General features: G+C 38.1%; 1 protein-coding gene across 1 annotated transcript in view; it reads right to left on the reverse strand.

The window, feature by feature from the left end:
* SPATA16 (spermatogenesis associated 16) overlaps positions 1-18,729 on the reverse strand; it is a 285,343-nt gene that overhangs the window by 48,338 nt on the left and 218,276 nt on the right. The window contains exons 6-7 of the mRNA XM_044667756.1: positions 4,029-4,175; positions 2,138-2,250 (exon numbers count right to left, since the gene is read on the reverse strand). Coding sequence (XP_044523691.1) covers positions 2,138-2,250; positions 4,029-4,175 — 260 coding nt within the window. The remainder of the gene's footprint in view (positions 1-2,137; positions 2,251-4,028; positions 4,176-18,729) is intronic.

Here is an 18,729-nt window from a genome sequence, read left to right on the forward strand (position 1 = left end):
CAAGTCAGAATCTCCTTTGGCCTCAGTTTCCTCATTTGTAAAATGAGAGAGTTAGACTACATGGTCCTTGTGGCTCCTTTCACCTCTGAATTTGTGATCCTATGGAATCTTCCAGGAACAGTTTTTCACAGAAAGGGAATTCTACATTGGGTCAGCAAAGCATGATTGAGGATCAATCCATTGAGGACTTGGGTATTAAGGCGAAACTAAAGACCATGTCAATTCTATTATAGTTGTGCTTCTTAATTGATTGCACAATGACATATGGCACCATTTAAAAAAAATGTCAGAGTTCTTCTGGCACCTGATGGCATACTGGATAGAGTATTGGTCCTGGAGTCAGAAAGACTTGAGTTCAAATCTAGCTTCAGATATGTAATGTGACCCTGAATAAGTCACTTAACCACTGTTTGCCTCAGTTTCCTTAACTATTAAATGTGTTATATGCTGGAGGCACAAAGATTTCCCATTCTGTGGGATGAGGTACACTATGCACAAAATTAATATAAGGTAGTTATTTTTTGGAGGGGGAAGCAATAGAATCAGGAAAGAAGGTGGTCCTAAGATTGAGCCCTTAGCAAAAAGGAAATTGAAAAGGCAGAAGTAAAGATAAAGACCATTTCAGGAATGAGGATCAGCCTGTACATAGGTGTAGAGATGGGAAATGGAGGAACAGTAAGGAGAATAGTTTGGTTGTGCCCAAGACAGTGTTTCTATAGGGGTAACTGAAAAAAGATGCTGAGGCTTCTTGGAAAATTCATGAAACTAGATGAGGGAGCAGAACCAGATATATTGGGTGGGAGGACTCTGTTACTAATGTATCCTGACCTTATGTTATTTAACTTAAAATGAAAAGACTAGAGGGCTTGGGACTTTTTCAAAACCCTGAAGATGTAATTAGGAAGAAGAGATGATCTGATTCAGAAGATAAGTTTTGGGTTACTCTCAAAATTCCATTCTGATGCTTCACTGTGGCATGGAGGTGGTTCTCTGTTCTCAGACCTCTCTGCTAAGTCCTACTAGCCAGGCTGTCAGAATCTGAACCTGTAACTCACAGGGTACCCAGCATCTGGGGAGTAACAGGACTGGAGATGTTTGGGACCAGAAGGTTGGTGACTGGGTGATGAGAACTTCTGGTGAAGGAAATTTGTGAAGATAACTTTGAAAGACAGAAAAGGAGCAAGGTGACAGTTCCCTTACAAGGCAAGAACATCAAATTTGGGACTGAATACAATAGTCCCAAGAAATAAATTCTGACTCATTCATCCATCAGACTCTTGAAAGAGGGGAAATCAGTAGGTTTTAGGATGTGTGAATGAGATACTTCTTTGATGACCTCTCAGTGAAATGTTTAAAAATTGCTAAATAATCCAGATTATTTTCATAAGATCATAGATTTAGAGGTGAAAGGGATTTCACAGGTGATTAGGTCTGACCTCATCCTTTTACAGAGAAGTGATATGATCATTCAAAGGTCACACAGTTATCAGATGACCAGAGTAGAATTCACACCCAGGTCTTTTTCACTATCCATTATGGCATGCTGACTTTCTTTGTGTTTTAGGGTTGCTTAAAAAAAAATAAAAGCAAGCCAACCACTAAAGAAACCCAGCATCTATTTCCCTTGATCACAAAGCGGGATTAGATAATTTACTTTCAGGATGTATAAAGATAAATTGCCAAGTTTTAAAAGTGGCCTCCAATCCATCAGGGCAGTATGGAGGCATTGGCCTGAGAAGCCATCTAATTCCCCATGCAGGTAACGAGATGGTTAGGTTGTAATAGACCGATAAATGAAACAGTGAAAACATTGTGCTTGCTAAAATTTTGTTATTGGTTTGAAATGAGAAATTCATGGCAATCTGGGATTAGATTGGAGGAAAGCACCAAAGGAAAGGCTCCCTAAGCTTTCAGCTAATGTAATAAATGTTAGAGACTTCGAAGCATAGCAGTTGTAATCTTTTAAAATGTAAAATAAATAAAATCATTAGCTAAAACCGGCTTTGTTTAATAAATGGGATTTGTGGGGAAAGGCTTCTGAAATCCACTCTCATAACACACCATACATCTTTCTTCTATCTAGGGGCTTTCTACTCTTTTGCATTTGGACTCTGAGAAAACTCACTCCTATACCTACATTTAATTTAGTGCTTCGGATGACATCCAGTATTGGCAGGATCCTCTTGCCCATGGTTTCCATGTGTCTCGCTGCGTCTTCCCTGGTCAACGGGCTGAAGGGGGTTTTGTGCTCTAAAAATTGTAACAATAAACTTTTATGCTGTTTTCTATTCCTTCAATTTCAAAGTACTCTCTTTCCTTTTACCAGGCTATAAAAAATACCTTAATATTAATAGATATGAAATCTTTACTAGCCAACCCCATCACATTCCTGCTCCCTGTGCGTGGCAGTGGGAGAGTGGTGAGGAGAGAGCTAAAGGAGATGTTGTCCTTTGGAGAACTGCCATTTTTATGTGTTTGGGCCCCTTCCCTACCCCACACCTGCCATGACTGAAAGATCTAACAGACAGTTATATAGCAGGCACCACTCAGCGGGGAATTGGCTTTTAGTGGGTTTGGGGAAAAGGTTATTATAAATGTGTCTTGTTCTTTCCAGATATTATTCAAATAGGTAAATCAATGACTTCCAATGTCCCTCCATGTTTCCTTGTTCACTTATGTCTTTTGGGATACAAAACCCAATAAGTCATAGACTTGTGATATAAGGGCAAGACCTGGTTTAGCATCCCAAGACCTTGCCATTTAAAACTTGTGGACCCATGGGCAAGATACTTCACTCTGATTGGCCTCAGTTTCCTCATCTGTAAAATAAGGGAGTTGAACTTGATGGTTTCTTAGCCTCCTTCTAGTCCCAAATTCCAGAAGTAAAGGAGGAGTAAGAGGCCAAATTCTTCCTCTCAATATTGGAGTCCATAAGCAACCAGGTGAAGCAGTGGATAGATCCCCAGATTTGGAGTTAGGAAGACCAGAATTCAAATTATGCCTCAGACACTATTAAGTATGTGACCTTGGGAATGTAACTTACCCTCTTCAGTTTCTGCATCTGTAAAATAGGGATGCTAACAGCACCTACTTCCTAAGGTTGTTGGGAGATTAAAGTGAGATAATATCTGTGAAGTGCTTTGCAAAAATAGAGTGTTATATAATAGTAGCAGTTATTAATAATGAGATAGCTGGTAGCTCAGTGGATAGAGCACTGGGCTTGAAGTCAAGAACCCAAATTCAAATCCAGCCTCAGATGCTTCCTAGCTATGTGACCGTGGGCAGTCACTTAACCTCTGGCTGACAAAAGGATCCAATGGATCCAGTGGAGAAGGAAATAGCAAATCATGCCAGTATCTTTGCCAAGAAAATCCCATGGACAGCTTTGGTTTATGGGAACATGAAGAGTTGGACATGATTGAACAACAAGAAATTATTATTTTTGGAGTCTGAGATTCCCCCTCTTAAAATTACTTTAAAACATCAACTTAGAATATTAATCATTGCTGTTCTGAGAGAGATGTCCTAGTCCCTTCTAACTCCAAATCCATGATCCTATGTATAATCAAGGCAGACATATATAGGGTTTTAAGGTTTACAAAATACACATTGTCCATCTTCTTACTTACTCACAAAATTCCCTGTAAGATCTGTACTATTTTGATTTCCATTTTGCAGATGATGAAAGTGAGGTCCAAAGAAGTTGTGACCTGCCAAATGACTCTTAGTCACAGGTCATCTCAGGCCTGGGATTTGAACTCAGGTCTTCTTGATTTAAAGTCTAGCCCTCTACTAAGTATATTATACTATTTTAAAAATATGTATTGATATTGCCACAAATTCCTACAATGTCCTGTGTCGAGATTAGAATAGAGGATTAAAAAAGGGAATGGAAGTCTAGGGCCATATTGGATATTAGGAGAAAGCTGACTTGGAATTAAAATCTCATTGCTATCAATCAACAGAGTAGACAACCAAGAATATGTCAGAATAATATTAGATGAAAATCCAAATGCTAATTGACTTACCTGTAAATGTGGGCAGCTTCCTACTTGACATTTTTTCCAAAAATTTTCCATCTTCTTTGTTTTTGAACCCAAGTGTTAATAAATATTGTTGGGGAGGGAATGATGACCAGTCAACTGTCTGAGGCAACACGTGAAGTCCTTGAAGGTCTATATAAATTTTATAAACATTAAAATGTTAAATGGAGGCTACCCATAGCAATATTTCAATAGATATTGAAATTTGATAGTATAAAAATATTTCAATAATTTCCAATTCTTAGAGTAATTTAATACTATAATTCAATGCCATAAACTAGGAGTTTAAGCTAGGACTCTGTGAATTTGTCTTTATAAATATACTGATAACTTTTTCAATGTCATTGTTTTCCTTTGCAATCCTATGTATTCTATTTTATAGATTTAAAAAAATATCCTTAGAAAGAGCCCATGACAGGTTATTGTTAAGAACTTCAGCTATAAACCTAGTCTCATAATGCAAATTGATAGGATTATGAACCAGACAACATATTGTGTTAGACTGATTTCATGAAAGTCTGATTTTTTTGCCCATAAATTAAACCTGGGATTCAGTATGATATAATGGATAGAGGACTGGCCTTTGAGTAAGGAAGGTCCAACTTATAGGCCTGTCTCTGACATTAGTTTCTTGATCTTGGTCAAGTCCTTTAACCTTTTATCACACTAGACAAATTCTCTAAGACAGTGATTGTCAGATTTTTTTGGGAACATGTTATGGTTCAGATCTTTGAGCCACTTATGCCTAATGAAACTCCACCTGTCCACCTTTTAGAGTGATTCCTCAAGTATTGTAGCCATTGATGAGATTCCAAACTCATTGGTTGCCAGGAAGTATATGTTCCAGGGGTTCTCTACACTAATGAAATCACAGGTGTGGAACCATTCCCTCCCCTACAAAGTTTTATGTCAGTTACATTGTAAAAAATAGAAAAGAGAAAATTTAGGAAGAATCTAAAAAAATAATTTCAGCCATACTTTGCCCATACCGCCATTTTATAGACCTGGGACACCAAAGCCCAGAGAATTTACATGTTTTGCCCAAGATCACACAGTGAATGGGTTTAAAAGTATGCAGATGAGAGTCCAAGACTCCTGATTCTTGTTGCTGCTTTACCAATCCAAATTTTTGAGTGTTCCAAAAACATCCTTCCTTCATTTGTCTCTTGAGATAACTCAGGTCTAGATTTTTTATTGGCAGAATTGGCTAGCTAGAGCTTCTTGATTCTTTAATCAACAAGTCCAACAATAAATATGAATTAAGTGCCTAGTATGTGCCAGGTACTCTGCTAGGCTCTGAGGATGCAAGGACAAAGAATAAGACAGTCCCTCCTTAGAAAGAGCTTACATTCAAATAGAGAAGTTGGTGAATACATCTAAATGATATATGGTATAAATAGGAGGTGAATAAATACAAATACATCAAAGCACTTAAGTACAAGGTAGTTTGGGGAAAAGGGCGCTAGCACTTGGACATAATGAGGAAGGGCCATAGAGCCTGAGTGGCATCTCAAAGAGAAGGGAAGAATTTTGTGAGTATTCTAGACATCTGGGATGACCAGAGATGAGAACAGAGGGAAGACCACTTTGTCCAGAACATGGTGAAGCTGGAAAGATAGGCTGGGATCAGATGCAGTAGGGCTTTCAAATCTAAACAGGGAAGTTAATCTTTTATCTTCAAGGCACTGATGTTGGTTTAGTAGGAAGTGACGTTGTCCGAAGTACACTAAGGAAAATGTTTTTGGTAGCATAATGTTGCATATACCAGAATGTGGAGAACTTGAGGCTCAGAAGCCAATTAGGAGGCTGTTATAATACTCTAGGCAGGGATAATGAACTCCAAAACTAAGTTTGTAGTTGTGAATGGACAGAAGGAGCTTGAGGAGAGAAATGTGAGGCATTTGGCAACTGATTTGACATGGGGATGAGGGATAATGAGGAATCTAGCATAATCGTTAGATTATGAACACAAGACAATAGAAGAATGGAAGTACCTGTGAAGTTAAGAAGGGAAGGTTTATGGGGAAGTATGAGTTCAGTTTTAGACATGTTGAGTTTAAAATAGCTCTGGTCATCCAGACATAGCTGATAGTGTAGTAGATAGAGTGCAAGGCTTAGAGTCAAGAAGACCTGAGTTCAAATCTGATCTCAGCCAGTTACTAACCTTGTGACCCTGGGCAAGTTACATAACCTCTGTCTGACTCAGTTTCCTCAACTATAAAATGAGAATAATAATAGTACCTATGTCACAAGGTTGTTGTGAGGTGTAAATGAGATGACATTTGTTAAAAAAAGTGCTTAACTTGGTGCTTGGCACTCTTATGGGTAAATATTAAAACACTGGGTTTTCTGGGTTTAGAGAAAGTGGAAAAAGGAGGTCTGCTTGGGCAAGGGATAACTGACAAAAAATACCAATGGGGAATCACCTTTACACCCACAAACACAGGACTTGGAAAATGAGTAACACTTATATGGAAGAATGGCAGTTAAATCAGTTAAGCAGGGACAGACTCCAGGCAGCTGGGGAATTACAATAAAACCTTATATAACTTAACTAAGGTACTTCTAGGGTTAAGGAGGTCAGACAATAAGCAGGAAACAATAATTTATTAAAGTAAAGAGGTTAGGGAGATGAGTAAACAGGGATTCCTTAATTAGGGATAACTATAGACCAGAAACAAGGGAAATGGATCACTACACTAAAACCCTATCACTAACTAGATTCAAACAGGATGGTGTCTCACTCCCTGGGTCCTTGTCTCTCCAGCGGTGATCTCAGTTGTCCTAAGGTCCCATGTGGGAAGCTAATAAGAGAAAGAGTCTCAAATAGATAGAAATCTGAGACTCCTCTTTTGACCCCTTTTGTGATCCACACCCTTTCTTGTTGAAAAGTATGGTGGCCTTTAAGCTCTTAGCAAACCAGCAGCTAACAGGTTAACATTCTTTCCCTTTGGTCAGAAATGTAGCCAAGGCCGAAATCTTAGTTTAGCAGGGGCATTTTGCTCTGGAGAAAAGTATTCTCATACTTAGCTTGCTGATAATCATGCAGCTGAAGGTCCAGCCTGGTTCTTATCCTCACCTTGAAGTTTCTGAGGTTTCCGTGTGTTGTCTAAACTCATTGCAATGTCTACGAAGCTGTAAAAAATCTCTCTGTGCTTTTTGGGTGAAAGGGAGTTTGAATTTTCATATATAATAAACTTGTGACTCAATGGCACTTTGGAGAAGCAGCTATTAGTTAACAGGCAAGATCGTCTCCTGTGTCCCGTTATTTTCTTATCAACTAAGCTGTCATTATCAGATTATCTGGAGATGACAAATAGGTCTTGAGAGTCCCAGATGAAAACCAGCCAGTAATTTCAAAAGGGTCTCTAAACAAGAGCCATCCATACTTAGAAGTCCACCTTCCAACTGCAAACCAAGCTCTAGGCCACACAGTAGATGGGATGGTTCTTGAGGAATAGAAAACACCTGCTTCTTCTCTAGTGGCAGCAACCAACACACTCAGACCCTTGAGTCTCACCTGCAGAGTTCCAAGGCTCCCAGAATGTTCAGCTCATTCCACCCTGATTGGCAATCTTTCTGTCTACACTTAAATCTATTTTGTATAAGTTTGACTACAACAGTTCCCCCCTTTGCACAAAGCCAAAATAGTGTTCTACACAATATTTTGGTATTTGTGCACTATGGACTAAACTAAAATTCTAACCCCAAATAACAAACAACCTACACAAACTCTATTCTATCTAACACTACCTTACTCTACTCTACTCTAGGGATCTTAACAAGGAAAGGTAAAGGGAAAAATACATTGAACAATTACATAGTTCCAAGTACAGAATAACAAAGAACAAAGTAAAATTTCCAACAAAATTAACAAAAAACAACAAATATGAAATATCAACACAAAATTCAAACAAAAATATCAAATGCAACTCCTATACTAATACAGAAACATTCTACTAACTAATAAATGCAAACAAGTTTGGAAAAATACATATTTAACACAACATTGCATAAGCTTTTACATCAAAATTTCAACAAAAACATCAAACTCACTTATGCAAATTACATTTAAATGTTTGTAACTCAATTAGTATCAAATTCACAAAATTTACAGATATACATATATGACACATACATACAACATATACACAATGTATACATGCTTGATATACATATATACACATAACACATAAACATCAAATATACGTGTGTGTACCCTTTGCACAGATATAATATTTACACTATAATACAATTTATAATATACACACACTATTTACACTTATTTACACTTCTAATTACATTATTTTGTGATATGTGATCTGTAGTATGTTATATGTTCTTCATGTAATGCATTTTGTTATGTTTGTTGTATTTGCACTGTAATATACATTAGTACCTTATCTTATCTTTTCCTCTAATCTAATCTAATACTATTCCCTAGTACACTAACCTATTCCAAACTATCTCTATGTTATTAGTATATTAGTCTAAATATTAACTAAATAACTGGCTAATTTTGTTAGTAACTAACTATACTTTGTTAGTACTTACTTTTCCTATAACTAATTCTAACTCTATTAGTATTTATACATTGTTTTATTCCATGAAGAATACAATGTAATCCTAACATGTTTGTATTTTTATGTTGTTACTTTGCTATATTGTGTTGCAATATGTTACTGTTGGATGTATGATATCTACCAAAATTTCAGATCTCCTTCAGATCTCCTTTCTCCTTATGATGTTTCATTCTTTGAGGAAATCTTCTCTTCTCTCCTTTTCTCCATCGAAGTTCTTGATAGTATTATGTGCAATGTTGGATGTATATGAGTATGTAGTGATACTATTTACATTACCTATATCTTTTCAAACCATTCAGTCCATGATTAATCCTCTTCTTTTGGAAATTCCTTTAAAAGAGTCTTTATCAGTTCAATTTTATAAGTTCATCAGTCTTAGTACAATGTCCATTATTCTTTGATGCTTGAATCCTCTTCATCCATGCCCTCTTCTATCTGACTGTCCTCTTCCACTGGAATGGCCCTCTCTTTACTGAACTTTCCGACTGCAGACTCTAATTGACTGAAGATCTCAAATTTACACAATTTCTTCTTCTTCCTCTTCTCCTTCTTCATTAGTAACAATTTCTACATTTTCATTATCTATACCATATGCTAATTTAATGAGAACAATGATACCAAGAATCTCTACCTAATACTTTTACAGAAGATGGTGAAACTAACACAACTGTATAAGGACCTACCCAACTTTGTTCAGTTGCTGATGTTTGGCAAAATTTCTCACATAGACCACATCACCTGGTTGAAAATTATGAAGAGAATAATGCAATGGACCAGATTGAATTAATACTCCCACATCCAGTAATTCTCTTAGCCTCTGCTGTAAAGCACTTAAATATGAAGCAATTTAGCAATCACCTCCTAACAGTGATACATAAACAGCCTTACAGGTCTTTTCTTGTAGTGGAGCATGCCCAAAGAGCATCTCATATGATGATATATGCAGATCTGCTCTTGGTCTAGTATGTAGGTAAAACAAAGCTATGGGAAGAATATCTGGCCATTTGAGATGAGTTTTGGCACAGTTTCCCAAACATAGTCTTGAGTTCCCTATTCATATGGTCTACCTGACCTGAACTTTGGTTCAGTAATCCATATCCCATGTTCTTTCCTAGCTCCAAATTTATCCAGTAATTTCAAAAGGGTCTTTGTCCACACTTAGAAGCCCACTTTCCAACTGCAAATCAAGCTCCAGGCCACACAGTAGATGAGACGGTCTTTGAGGAGTAGAAAACACCTACTTCTTCTCCAGTGGCAGCAACAGACTCAGATCCTTGAGTCTCACCTGCAGAGTTCCAAGGCTTCCAGAATGTTTAGCTAATGCCACCCTGCTTGGCAATCTTTATGTCTACACTTAAATCTATTTTTTATAAGTTTACCTACAACAGCACATAGTAGGTGCTATATAAATGTTAGCTATTATGATAATGAGGATGACTCTAATTGTTTCTCCATTTTAGGATCATAAATCATTAACTCCTTGGGTCCTTTTCCTCTTATTTGTGAATATGTAAAACAATAGGTTACAGGATATAATAATTATAACAACTAAATTTGCAAAAAAATGATTCTCCTGTATTCCCTGTACCCCAGCAATCTCAAATCAAGTACAGTCATTCTACCACAATTTGGCAACCCTAAGTTCCTAGTCCTGATATTTATAGGACTCTTGGGTACCAGAGGAAGCAGAGAAGCAACTCAGGGGTGTGTTCTACCTGGGTGATATGGACCAGTGGTTGGGAAGATGGGAATTGGGGCATTCAGACACGCGATGCTTTCTCTTGGGAGTGACTGCAGATGTTTGAGGAAATCAATATCAACAAGCTTTTTAATCAATAAACACCCACTATGTATCTTACAGTTTGATGGGCTCTGGGATGCAAAGGCAAAAATGGAAGTTTCTGTGTTTAAGAAGCATAACTTCTATCATGGGAGATAATACATATGCTTGTAAGTATGTATAGGTACACACAGATATATACACACATATAGTCTGTCTGTCCCTCTCTCTGACTTTCTCACTTTCTATGGCTTCAATTATCAATTATATTCAGATGACAGTGTTTGGTACATCCTAAGCCCTTAATAAATGGTCAGTCTCTATCAACTATTGGCCTACTTACTTGCCTGTCCATCCATCCATCCATCCATCCATCCTATCTGTCCATCCATCTGTCTGTCTATATCTATCTGTCTCTCTGTCTAACTTTTTCTAGCCTTTATCTCTCCTTAAGCCCCAGTCCTTCATTACCCACTGTCTCCTGGAAATCTCCACTTGGATTTTCAAGAGCCATTGCAAGTCAGACAGAACTCTTGATCCTTCCTCTCAAATCTAATCTTCTTCCAATTGCTCTACTTAGGGCCTTTTTCCTCCTTCACTCCTCACTCTTTATCACCTTCATATCCAATCTGTGGCCAAATCTTTTCTCCCCCTCTCCAAACACACATATCCTTATTATTAAGTTCAAATGGCACTTTTTATAATTTTCATTTGATCCTCACAACAATCCTGGGAAGTAGGAGATATTTTTTTTCCCATTTTACAGGTGAGGCAGGTAAGGTAAGTGACTTTCTCAGCATCACAGAGCTCCTAGGTGTCTAAGGGAGGACTGAAGTGCTCTTGGTTCCAAGTTCTGTACTCTATCCACTAAGCCACCTCAGTACCTCTCATTCCTGAAGGGCTGGTATGTGAAATGTAGCCTTACTTTCTTTAGATCCAGATGGCACACCTGAGATCAACCAATCAACAAGAATTTATTAAGCCCCTTTTATGCGCCAAGCACCAGGGATACAAATACTGAGGTGAGATGGTTGTTTTTTTTTTTAAATTCTTACTTTCCATCTTAGAATCAATACTGTGTATTGGTTCCAAGGCAAAAGAGTGGAAAGGGGTAGGTAATGGGGGTTCAGAGACTTTCCCAGGATCACTGAAGCCAGATTTGAATCTAGGACTTCCCATCTCTGGGCCTGACTTTCAATCCACTGAGCCACCCAACTCTGTCCAGGTGAGAGGATCCTCGCCCTCAGAGAGCTTGTATTCTATCAAAAAAAGTACAAGTTATAGATAGAAAATATTACCTCACACAAAAAAACCTAAGTGGGCTTTCTGGTAAGGCAGTGAGACTCACAATGGTTTAAACATGTTTAAAATAAAGGCAATCTAAAGACTGGTCAGGGAGGGCATTATAGGTAAGTACAGACTGAGATCTCATGATATAATTTAGATTTGGAAAGGAGAGTTTTTAGTATCTGTAATATAGACCACTGTGCTATTCACTTGTATATTGACATTTTAGGTCTTATTGTATGTCTTGGTCACTGCCTACAAAGAGCATAACATTGTGTCTGCTTGACAGCACTAGTGGTAAACCCAATGAGATACAACAAACCCCACCGTCCCATCTGTTGGAGTTGGCTCCAAAGCCAGCAGTATCTTAGTTTAGGGTTCACCACTGGGACAAAGTGAGGTATTTGAGTCATTGAGTAGTTTAGAAATGTAAGTTTACTTTGTCCTAACCCAGCAAGGATAAAGCTATGACTTTTTGGGTTGCATGCCCCCCTTTCCCCCTTTCGAAATGATTCTGGTCCTCAGGATGGACTGCAGAGGAGGACGTGACAACTTGCAAGTTTTTCAGAGATCCACTGATTTCTAGACCAAAGGGTCTGGATGACAAGTGGCTATCCATTTTTATTCTCTTAGTGGCCAGAGAGCTGTGTCAGCAAAGCCAGGCCAATTGAGTCAGGGGGAGCTTTGCTTCCTTTTAGGGAAAGTGAATCCATGGTGCAGGAGAGGAAGACGGACCTGAGTCTACCCCATGTTGTGGATTGGAGAAGAGTGAAGTCAGGGAAATACAAAACCATCTCAGCAGGCAGGAAAGAGAGGGAAGAAGTCTTTCACATATAATAACTCAAAAAACCTTACTCTCTTATAGATGAAAATTTCAGTGTAAATGTGTGAGAGGAAACCAATTAAAGGCAGATATAATTAATGCAGAGAGACACACAGGTCCCTTGCATTGGGAATCAGCTCAGAGCTACTTGACATGAACAGGCTGTTGGGAAGTACAGAACCTAATTGAAGTCCAGGATCCAGAGTCAGATGAATCCTAGTTCTGCTATTTACTATCTGTGTATATAAAGAAGACCTCAGCGCCCTCATCTGAAAACCTTTCAAGGGGTTAACTAGCTCATCTTTATGGTCCCTACCTCTGATAAACCCATGAACCTTATGGCTACTTCCTCAGCCAAAAGGTAAACACTCACACACCAGGATGCTCTTCTCCAAGGAATGTTATTGATCCTTTACAAAATGGAAAGGTAATGGAGGCCCAGAGAATGCAAGCTGACCTTGGTTCTAGATTCAGCTGTCTTCCTACCTAAGTTCAGTGTATGTGAAGGTCAATGATGAACGATGAAATAATCTGTGAACATATATATATATATATATACCAGAGCTAGAAGATAGGAAGCTATTTTTTTTAACATTTATTAATATTCATTTTTAACATGGTTACATGTTTCATGCTCCTATTTTCCCCTTCACCCCCCGCACTCCCCCCACCCATGGCCGACGCACTTTTCCACTGGTTTTGTCATGTGTCCTTGATCAAGACCAATTTCCCAATTGTTGGTGGTTGCATTGGTGTGGTAGTTTCGAGTCCACACCCTCAATCATGTCCACCCCGACCCATGCGTTCAAGCAGTTGCTTTTCTTATATGTTTCCTCTCCTGCAGTCCTTCCTCTGAATGTGGGCAGCACCTTTACCATAAATCCCTCAGAATTGTCCTGGGTCATTGCATTGCTGCTGGTACAGAAGCCCATTACATTCAATTTTACCACAGTATATCAGTCTCTGTGTACAATGTTCTTTTGGCTCTGCTCCTTTCGCTCTGCATCAGATCCCGGAGGTCTCTCCAGTTCGCCTGGAAGGAAGCTATTTTTTAAAGGTGAGATTTCTTTTATTGTCCCAAATATCAATTTTGCTTTTCAGTTGTTTCAATTGTGTCCAACTCTTAGTGACCCTATTTGAAGCTTTCTCAGCAGAGACACTGGATTGGTTTGGCATTTACTTCTCCAGCTCATTTTATAGAAGAGGAAACTGAGGGCAACTCGCCTAGCTAGTAGTCATACAGCGAGTAAGGTCAAATTTGAGCCCAGGAAGATGTCTTCCTAACTCCAAGCCTAACACTTTCCACTGAACCACCCACTGAACGCAATGTGCCTGTATAAAAGAACCAAGGGCCACTTCAGGAATGGGAACTAAAAATAAGGCAGTTCACTATTCCTGATTTCGTTGGTTTTATAACTAGATAGATCCAATGGCTTGGTTTCAAGAGGAAGACTACCGAAGACTTGCAAATTCTTCTTTACAACATGAACCTTAATAAAGTGGTTTGTTCCAAAAAACCATTTGATTTTTAAATTCCAGAGTCTCAAAGACAAGAAACACTCTATTTTCTTTCTATTCAAGCTATGTCATTAACTCATCCACACTTTGTTGTGCTTCAGTCATCCCTGGCTTTGCAACAAGTACTCTCCAGAACATCATCCTCAAAAGGTCTGAAGTGGGAAGAGAGTTAGTGACATCTTAACTCTATTTTTCCAATATTTCTCACACCTAACCCCAAATATCTCTCCTCATCTGGCCCCCCATGCTAGTCTGGGCTCTCTTTACTTTTTGCCTCGACAATTATTACAGTGACTTTTTTTTTTAAATAGGCATCACTGACCTAAGTCTCTCTTTTCTCCAATGCACAGGTTGGCGTAGTTCAACTCCCTGCTTGAAAAACTAGCAATTCTTTATTTCCTCTAGTATCAAATGTAAACTTACCAGGCATTTAAAGCTCTTCAAAATGTAACTTCAACCCATTTTCCAGATTAAGTGCACATTATTCCCCTTCCCAGAAGTAGCTAGGTGATGCAGAGAATGGAATGCTGGGACTGGAGTTGAAAGACTCATCTTCCTAAATTCAAATCTGGCCTTAGACACTAGTGGTGTGACTCTAAACAAGTCACTTAACCTGGTTTCTTGTTTTTTTTTTTTTTTTTCTAAAAAGAGCTGGAGAAGGAAATGGAAAACTACTCCAGTATCTTTGACAAGAATACCTCAAATAGAGTCACAAAGAGTTGGACATGACTGAAAAACAATTAAATAAGACAAATTCCTGTTCTTAAACAATGCAATCCAAGCAAACTGGCATTCTTGTACATTGTACTCAATGTTCTAATCTCCTGTCCATGTTTTTGCTTCATCTACTATTGCCATCTCTCTTTTGTTATTTTGCATCTCTTTCATTATATTGTGAGATCATTGAGGGCTCAAGGCCTTTTTTTTTCTTTTGTATCCCTAGTGCTTGGCATATAGTAGGTATTTAATAGATTTGACTTGACTTTGTATATACTCTGTTTACATTTTGTAAATATTCCTTTTTCATCCATTATCTCTCCTGATTGCATGGTAGGTCTTTGAGGACTCTCCCTCGCATACTTTTAATTTTTGTCTTTGTCTCCTCAGCCCCTAGCAATGTGCACATAGTAGGAACTTTAAAATGGTTATTGATTGATTGATGAATTATTGATTGCATCAGCATTAAAAATTATTGTGATAGGCTGAGTCTCACAAGATGGAATTGATTTAGAATAAAGATAAAGTATTATACTCTGGCTGAAAAATGAAGCCTTTTTGGGAAATATGATTAGAGAGTGATTTGTTTTCTAAAAATTTATTTGTTTTTAACATCCATTAAAATTTTTTTGAGTTCAAAATTCTCTCCCTCCCTCCCCTGCCTATTGAGAAAGCAAGCAATATGGTATCAATTATATACATGAAGTCATAAAAATCATATTTCTATATTAGTCATCTATAGAGAGCAATTTATCTGAGCCCCACTCCCTAAATATACCAGCAACCCCAAACCAAAAATGAGTAGCAGTAGAATGTAAGTGCAATATTTAGTCCTTGATGTGTCGCAAGGAAGCCTAGAGAGTTACTTCAATCTTATGCATTATTAGATGGGGGGGACAGTGTCCAGGAATCAGGAAGTGCTACCATTGATACTCTTTCTGTATCTTGTCCCTCTCAGATGTTCATATCTAGAGATTTTGTCTAGTTCTGGGTTCCATGTTTTACAAAGAACATCATTAAGATGGAGGATAGCCAAAGGATAGCAGGGCAGATGAAGATCTCAAGTTCAAGGTGTTGATGAGGAGGGTTTGTTTCATTCCTTGTTTTTATACCCTGAGCACAAAGTTTGGCACATGTGGGCACTTAATGCTTATTGAAGTAGCCATGTTCAATTATTTGAAGGGCCATCAGTCAAAATTGGCTTAAACTTGTTGTACTTGGTCCCCATAAAACAGAATGAGAACAAAAAATAAGAGTTAGAGTCAAATTTCAGTTTGATGTCAGGAATAGCTTTCTAATAATTAGAAGTGTCTCAGAGTAAAATGGGCTGCTTAAGGATGAAGTTGGTTTCTTCTTGCTGAGGTCTTCTAACAGGTTGGATTGTCCATTTGATGGGTTTTGCATATATTTTTGGCATACCATACACACATATACACGCATGTATATGTGTATTTTCAGGAGGAAGAATGGGTGGCCATCGAGATCTCTCCTTTCCCACTCTGATGCTCTGTGATTTTGGGATGCCACAGAGCATCAGGAGAAAGAGGAGTGAGAGGAGTCTCTCCTTGGTGCTGACCATGGTGGCTCACTTAAATGAACATCGGCACTATAATTGGTTTGTGATGAAAGATGTTTGTGTAAAAGTAATAAGCATTTCACATCCTTTTAGATGTCCCACTTCATCCAGTGGGATCCATTTGATCATGGGACTCCTGCTGAATTTAAGGAGGTGAGAAGCCGTACATGAATACTTGGCTGACTTTTTTCTTCTTCTCAATGTTATTCCTTTTGCCATTTGCCCACGTAGTAAATTGCCTTTGTCTGAACATTCTGTACAGCAGGGGGGCCACTGTATGAAATGACGAAATGTTTTCCAGCTGTTGAGTTTCTCATGTCACATTAATTTGAGTGCTAATTGTTCTCAGTTTTGGGCTCATAAACTTCTACCTGCGTCCAAAAAGCACTTGTGCCTCTGGTTTTAAAATGAAATGGACTGTACCGCTCCTGGGTTGGAAATCAGAATTGATTTTAAAAAGGTCTTTTCCTCTTTTGCCACTTAAAAATGAAACAAGGAGGGGGGGGTGGAGAAAAAAGGGAGGAAGGAGAAATTTAATAATGGAATTCCTTTACAATTTATCAGAATTTGAAATGTTATTTAGATGAACCTACCTGCATTAAATTTGAGAAGTCCATTTGCCCAGTTTGGAAAAAAGGAAATCATCCTGCAGCTATTGGGATAAAATAGTTTTGAATTTTTGCCATTAAGGAAGTTGATGCTTTTAAAATAATAATGAGGAAATATTATGCAGATTAAAAACCCTGCAGAAATATAATCATTCAAAATGTTTTCTACCCTATATGAAAGGTTTCTGACTCTCAGTAATAAAAGGTTATCTTCTTTCCAATGCCAGGAATTATGAAAAGGCCAGAGCAGGCTTTTACTGTCTTATCTTTTGTCAATTCCTTGTCCTCCTTGAGTCCTCTATACCACTAGACACTATTGACCAGTCTTTCCTTTTTGATATTCTTTCTCCTTTGTCTTCAAGGACATGCTCTCATGAGTTCTCTATTACACTGACAGTTTCTTCTCTCCATCACTAGCTAGTTCCTAAATATGATCTTCCTCCAGGCTTTGTCTCCTCTCTTCCATCCTTGGTTATCGTCATCCATCCCCATTGATTTAATAACCACCTCTGGGTAAATGACTTTCAGATCTGAGCTTCAGTTCATCTTCAAACTGAGCTTCAATTCACTGTCTCATTTTGCTGCCACAAATCCATCACTAATCAACTTCTTAACCTGGATTTTTTAATCCCCTGAAATATGGCTTCTAATATTGTCATTCTGTAAATCTCAAACTCAACGTGTTCAAAACAGCTCACCTTTTCTTCTAAAACCTTCCTTCTTGACTACTCTATTACTTTTGAGAACCCCACCATCTTCCCAGGTTTTCAACCTAAATGCCATCCTTAACTCCTTACTTTCTGTCAACTCTTTATCCAATATGTTGGATCCAACCTATATCCAATATGTTGCCAAGTCCTATCTATTCTAGCTTTGTTACATCACTAGTAAATAAACCTTTTTCTCTTCAGACATTGTCACCACTCTGGTGCATGCCCTTGCCACCACCTCATGCCTGGTCAACTGCAATATTCTTCTGGTTAATTGGTCTGTCTTCAGTTTCTCCCTACTCTGGCAGATCTTTCACTCGGCCATTAAAGTGATCTCTGGTTACACACGCACTCCCAATCCCTGATATTTGGAATAATTTCCCCATTATTCTCTATCTAATGGTTTATTTAAAGTAATAACTAAAATCTTACCTTCTACAGGAAGTCTTTCTCAACCTCTCTTAATTCTAATGCCTTCATTCTGTTTGTTATTTTTAGTTTCCCCTGAATATAGCTTGTTTGTTTGTTTACAGTCTCCCTAATTATATTGTGCTAAATGTTGGGGATTTGAAGAATGCCAAAATATGTTTATCCATTCCCAAAAATAGATATCTTCTTTGTTCCCAGTTCAACAAAGTGTTTCTGTACATATTTTGGCTAATACGAAATCTTTATTTTTATCTTTGATCTTTGGAATAAGTGCTTAGGAAGAGGATCTCTGAAAGACTTTTTTTGTGAGTTCCTTGAGGGCAGGGACCATTTTTGCCTTTCCTTTTATGCCCAGAATTTAGCACAGTGATGGATACACAGTGGGTGCTTAACAAATGTCTGTTGACTTGACTTGAAATGATTCCCAGGAAGTCTGGGAATGATCTCTTCAATTTTAAATATTAAGGCATTGCCTTTGGATTCATTAGCTTTGATCGGTCTGTAGCTTCTGCTATACTGAACTTTCAGGCTTTCTCTTACTTTGGCTTTTGTGAGCCTTTCCTCTTCTGGACCTGCTTATCTATCCAGTAGCTTCAATTATCACCTCTGTGCAGTTAACTTGCAAATCTTTATATGTTCCTACGCTCTTTTCTGA

This window comes from Gracilinanus agilis, chromosome 3 (genome assembly GCF_016433145.1).
Source record: "Gracilinanus agilis isolate LMUSP501 chromosome 3, AgileGrace, whole genome shotgun sequence".
In the NCBI taxonomy this organism is placed as follows: Eukaryota; Metazoa; Chordata; class Mammalia; order Didelphimorphia; family Didelphidae; genus Gracilinanus; species Gracilinanus agilis.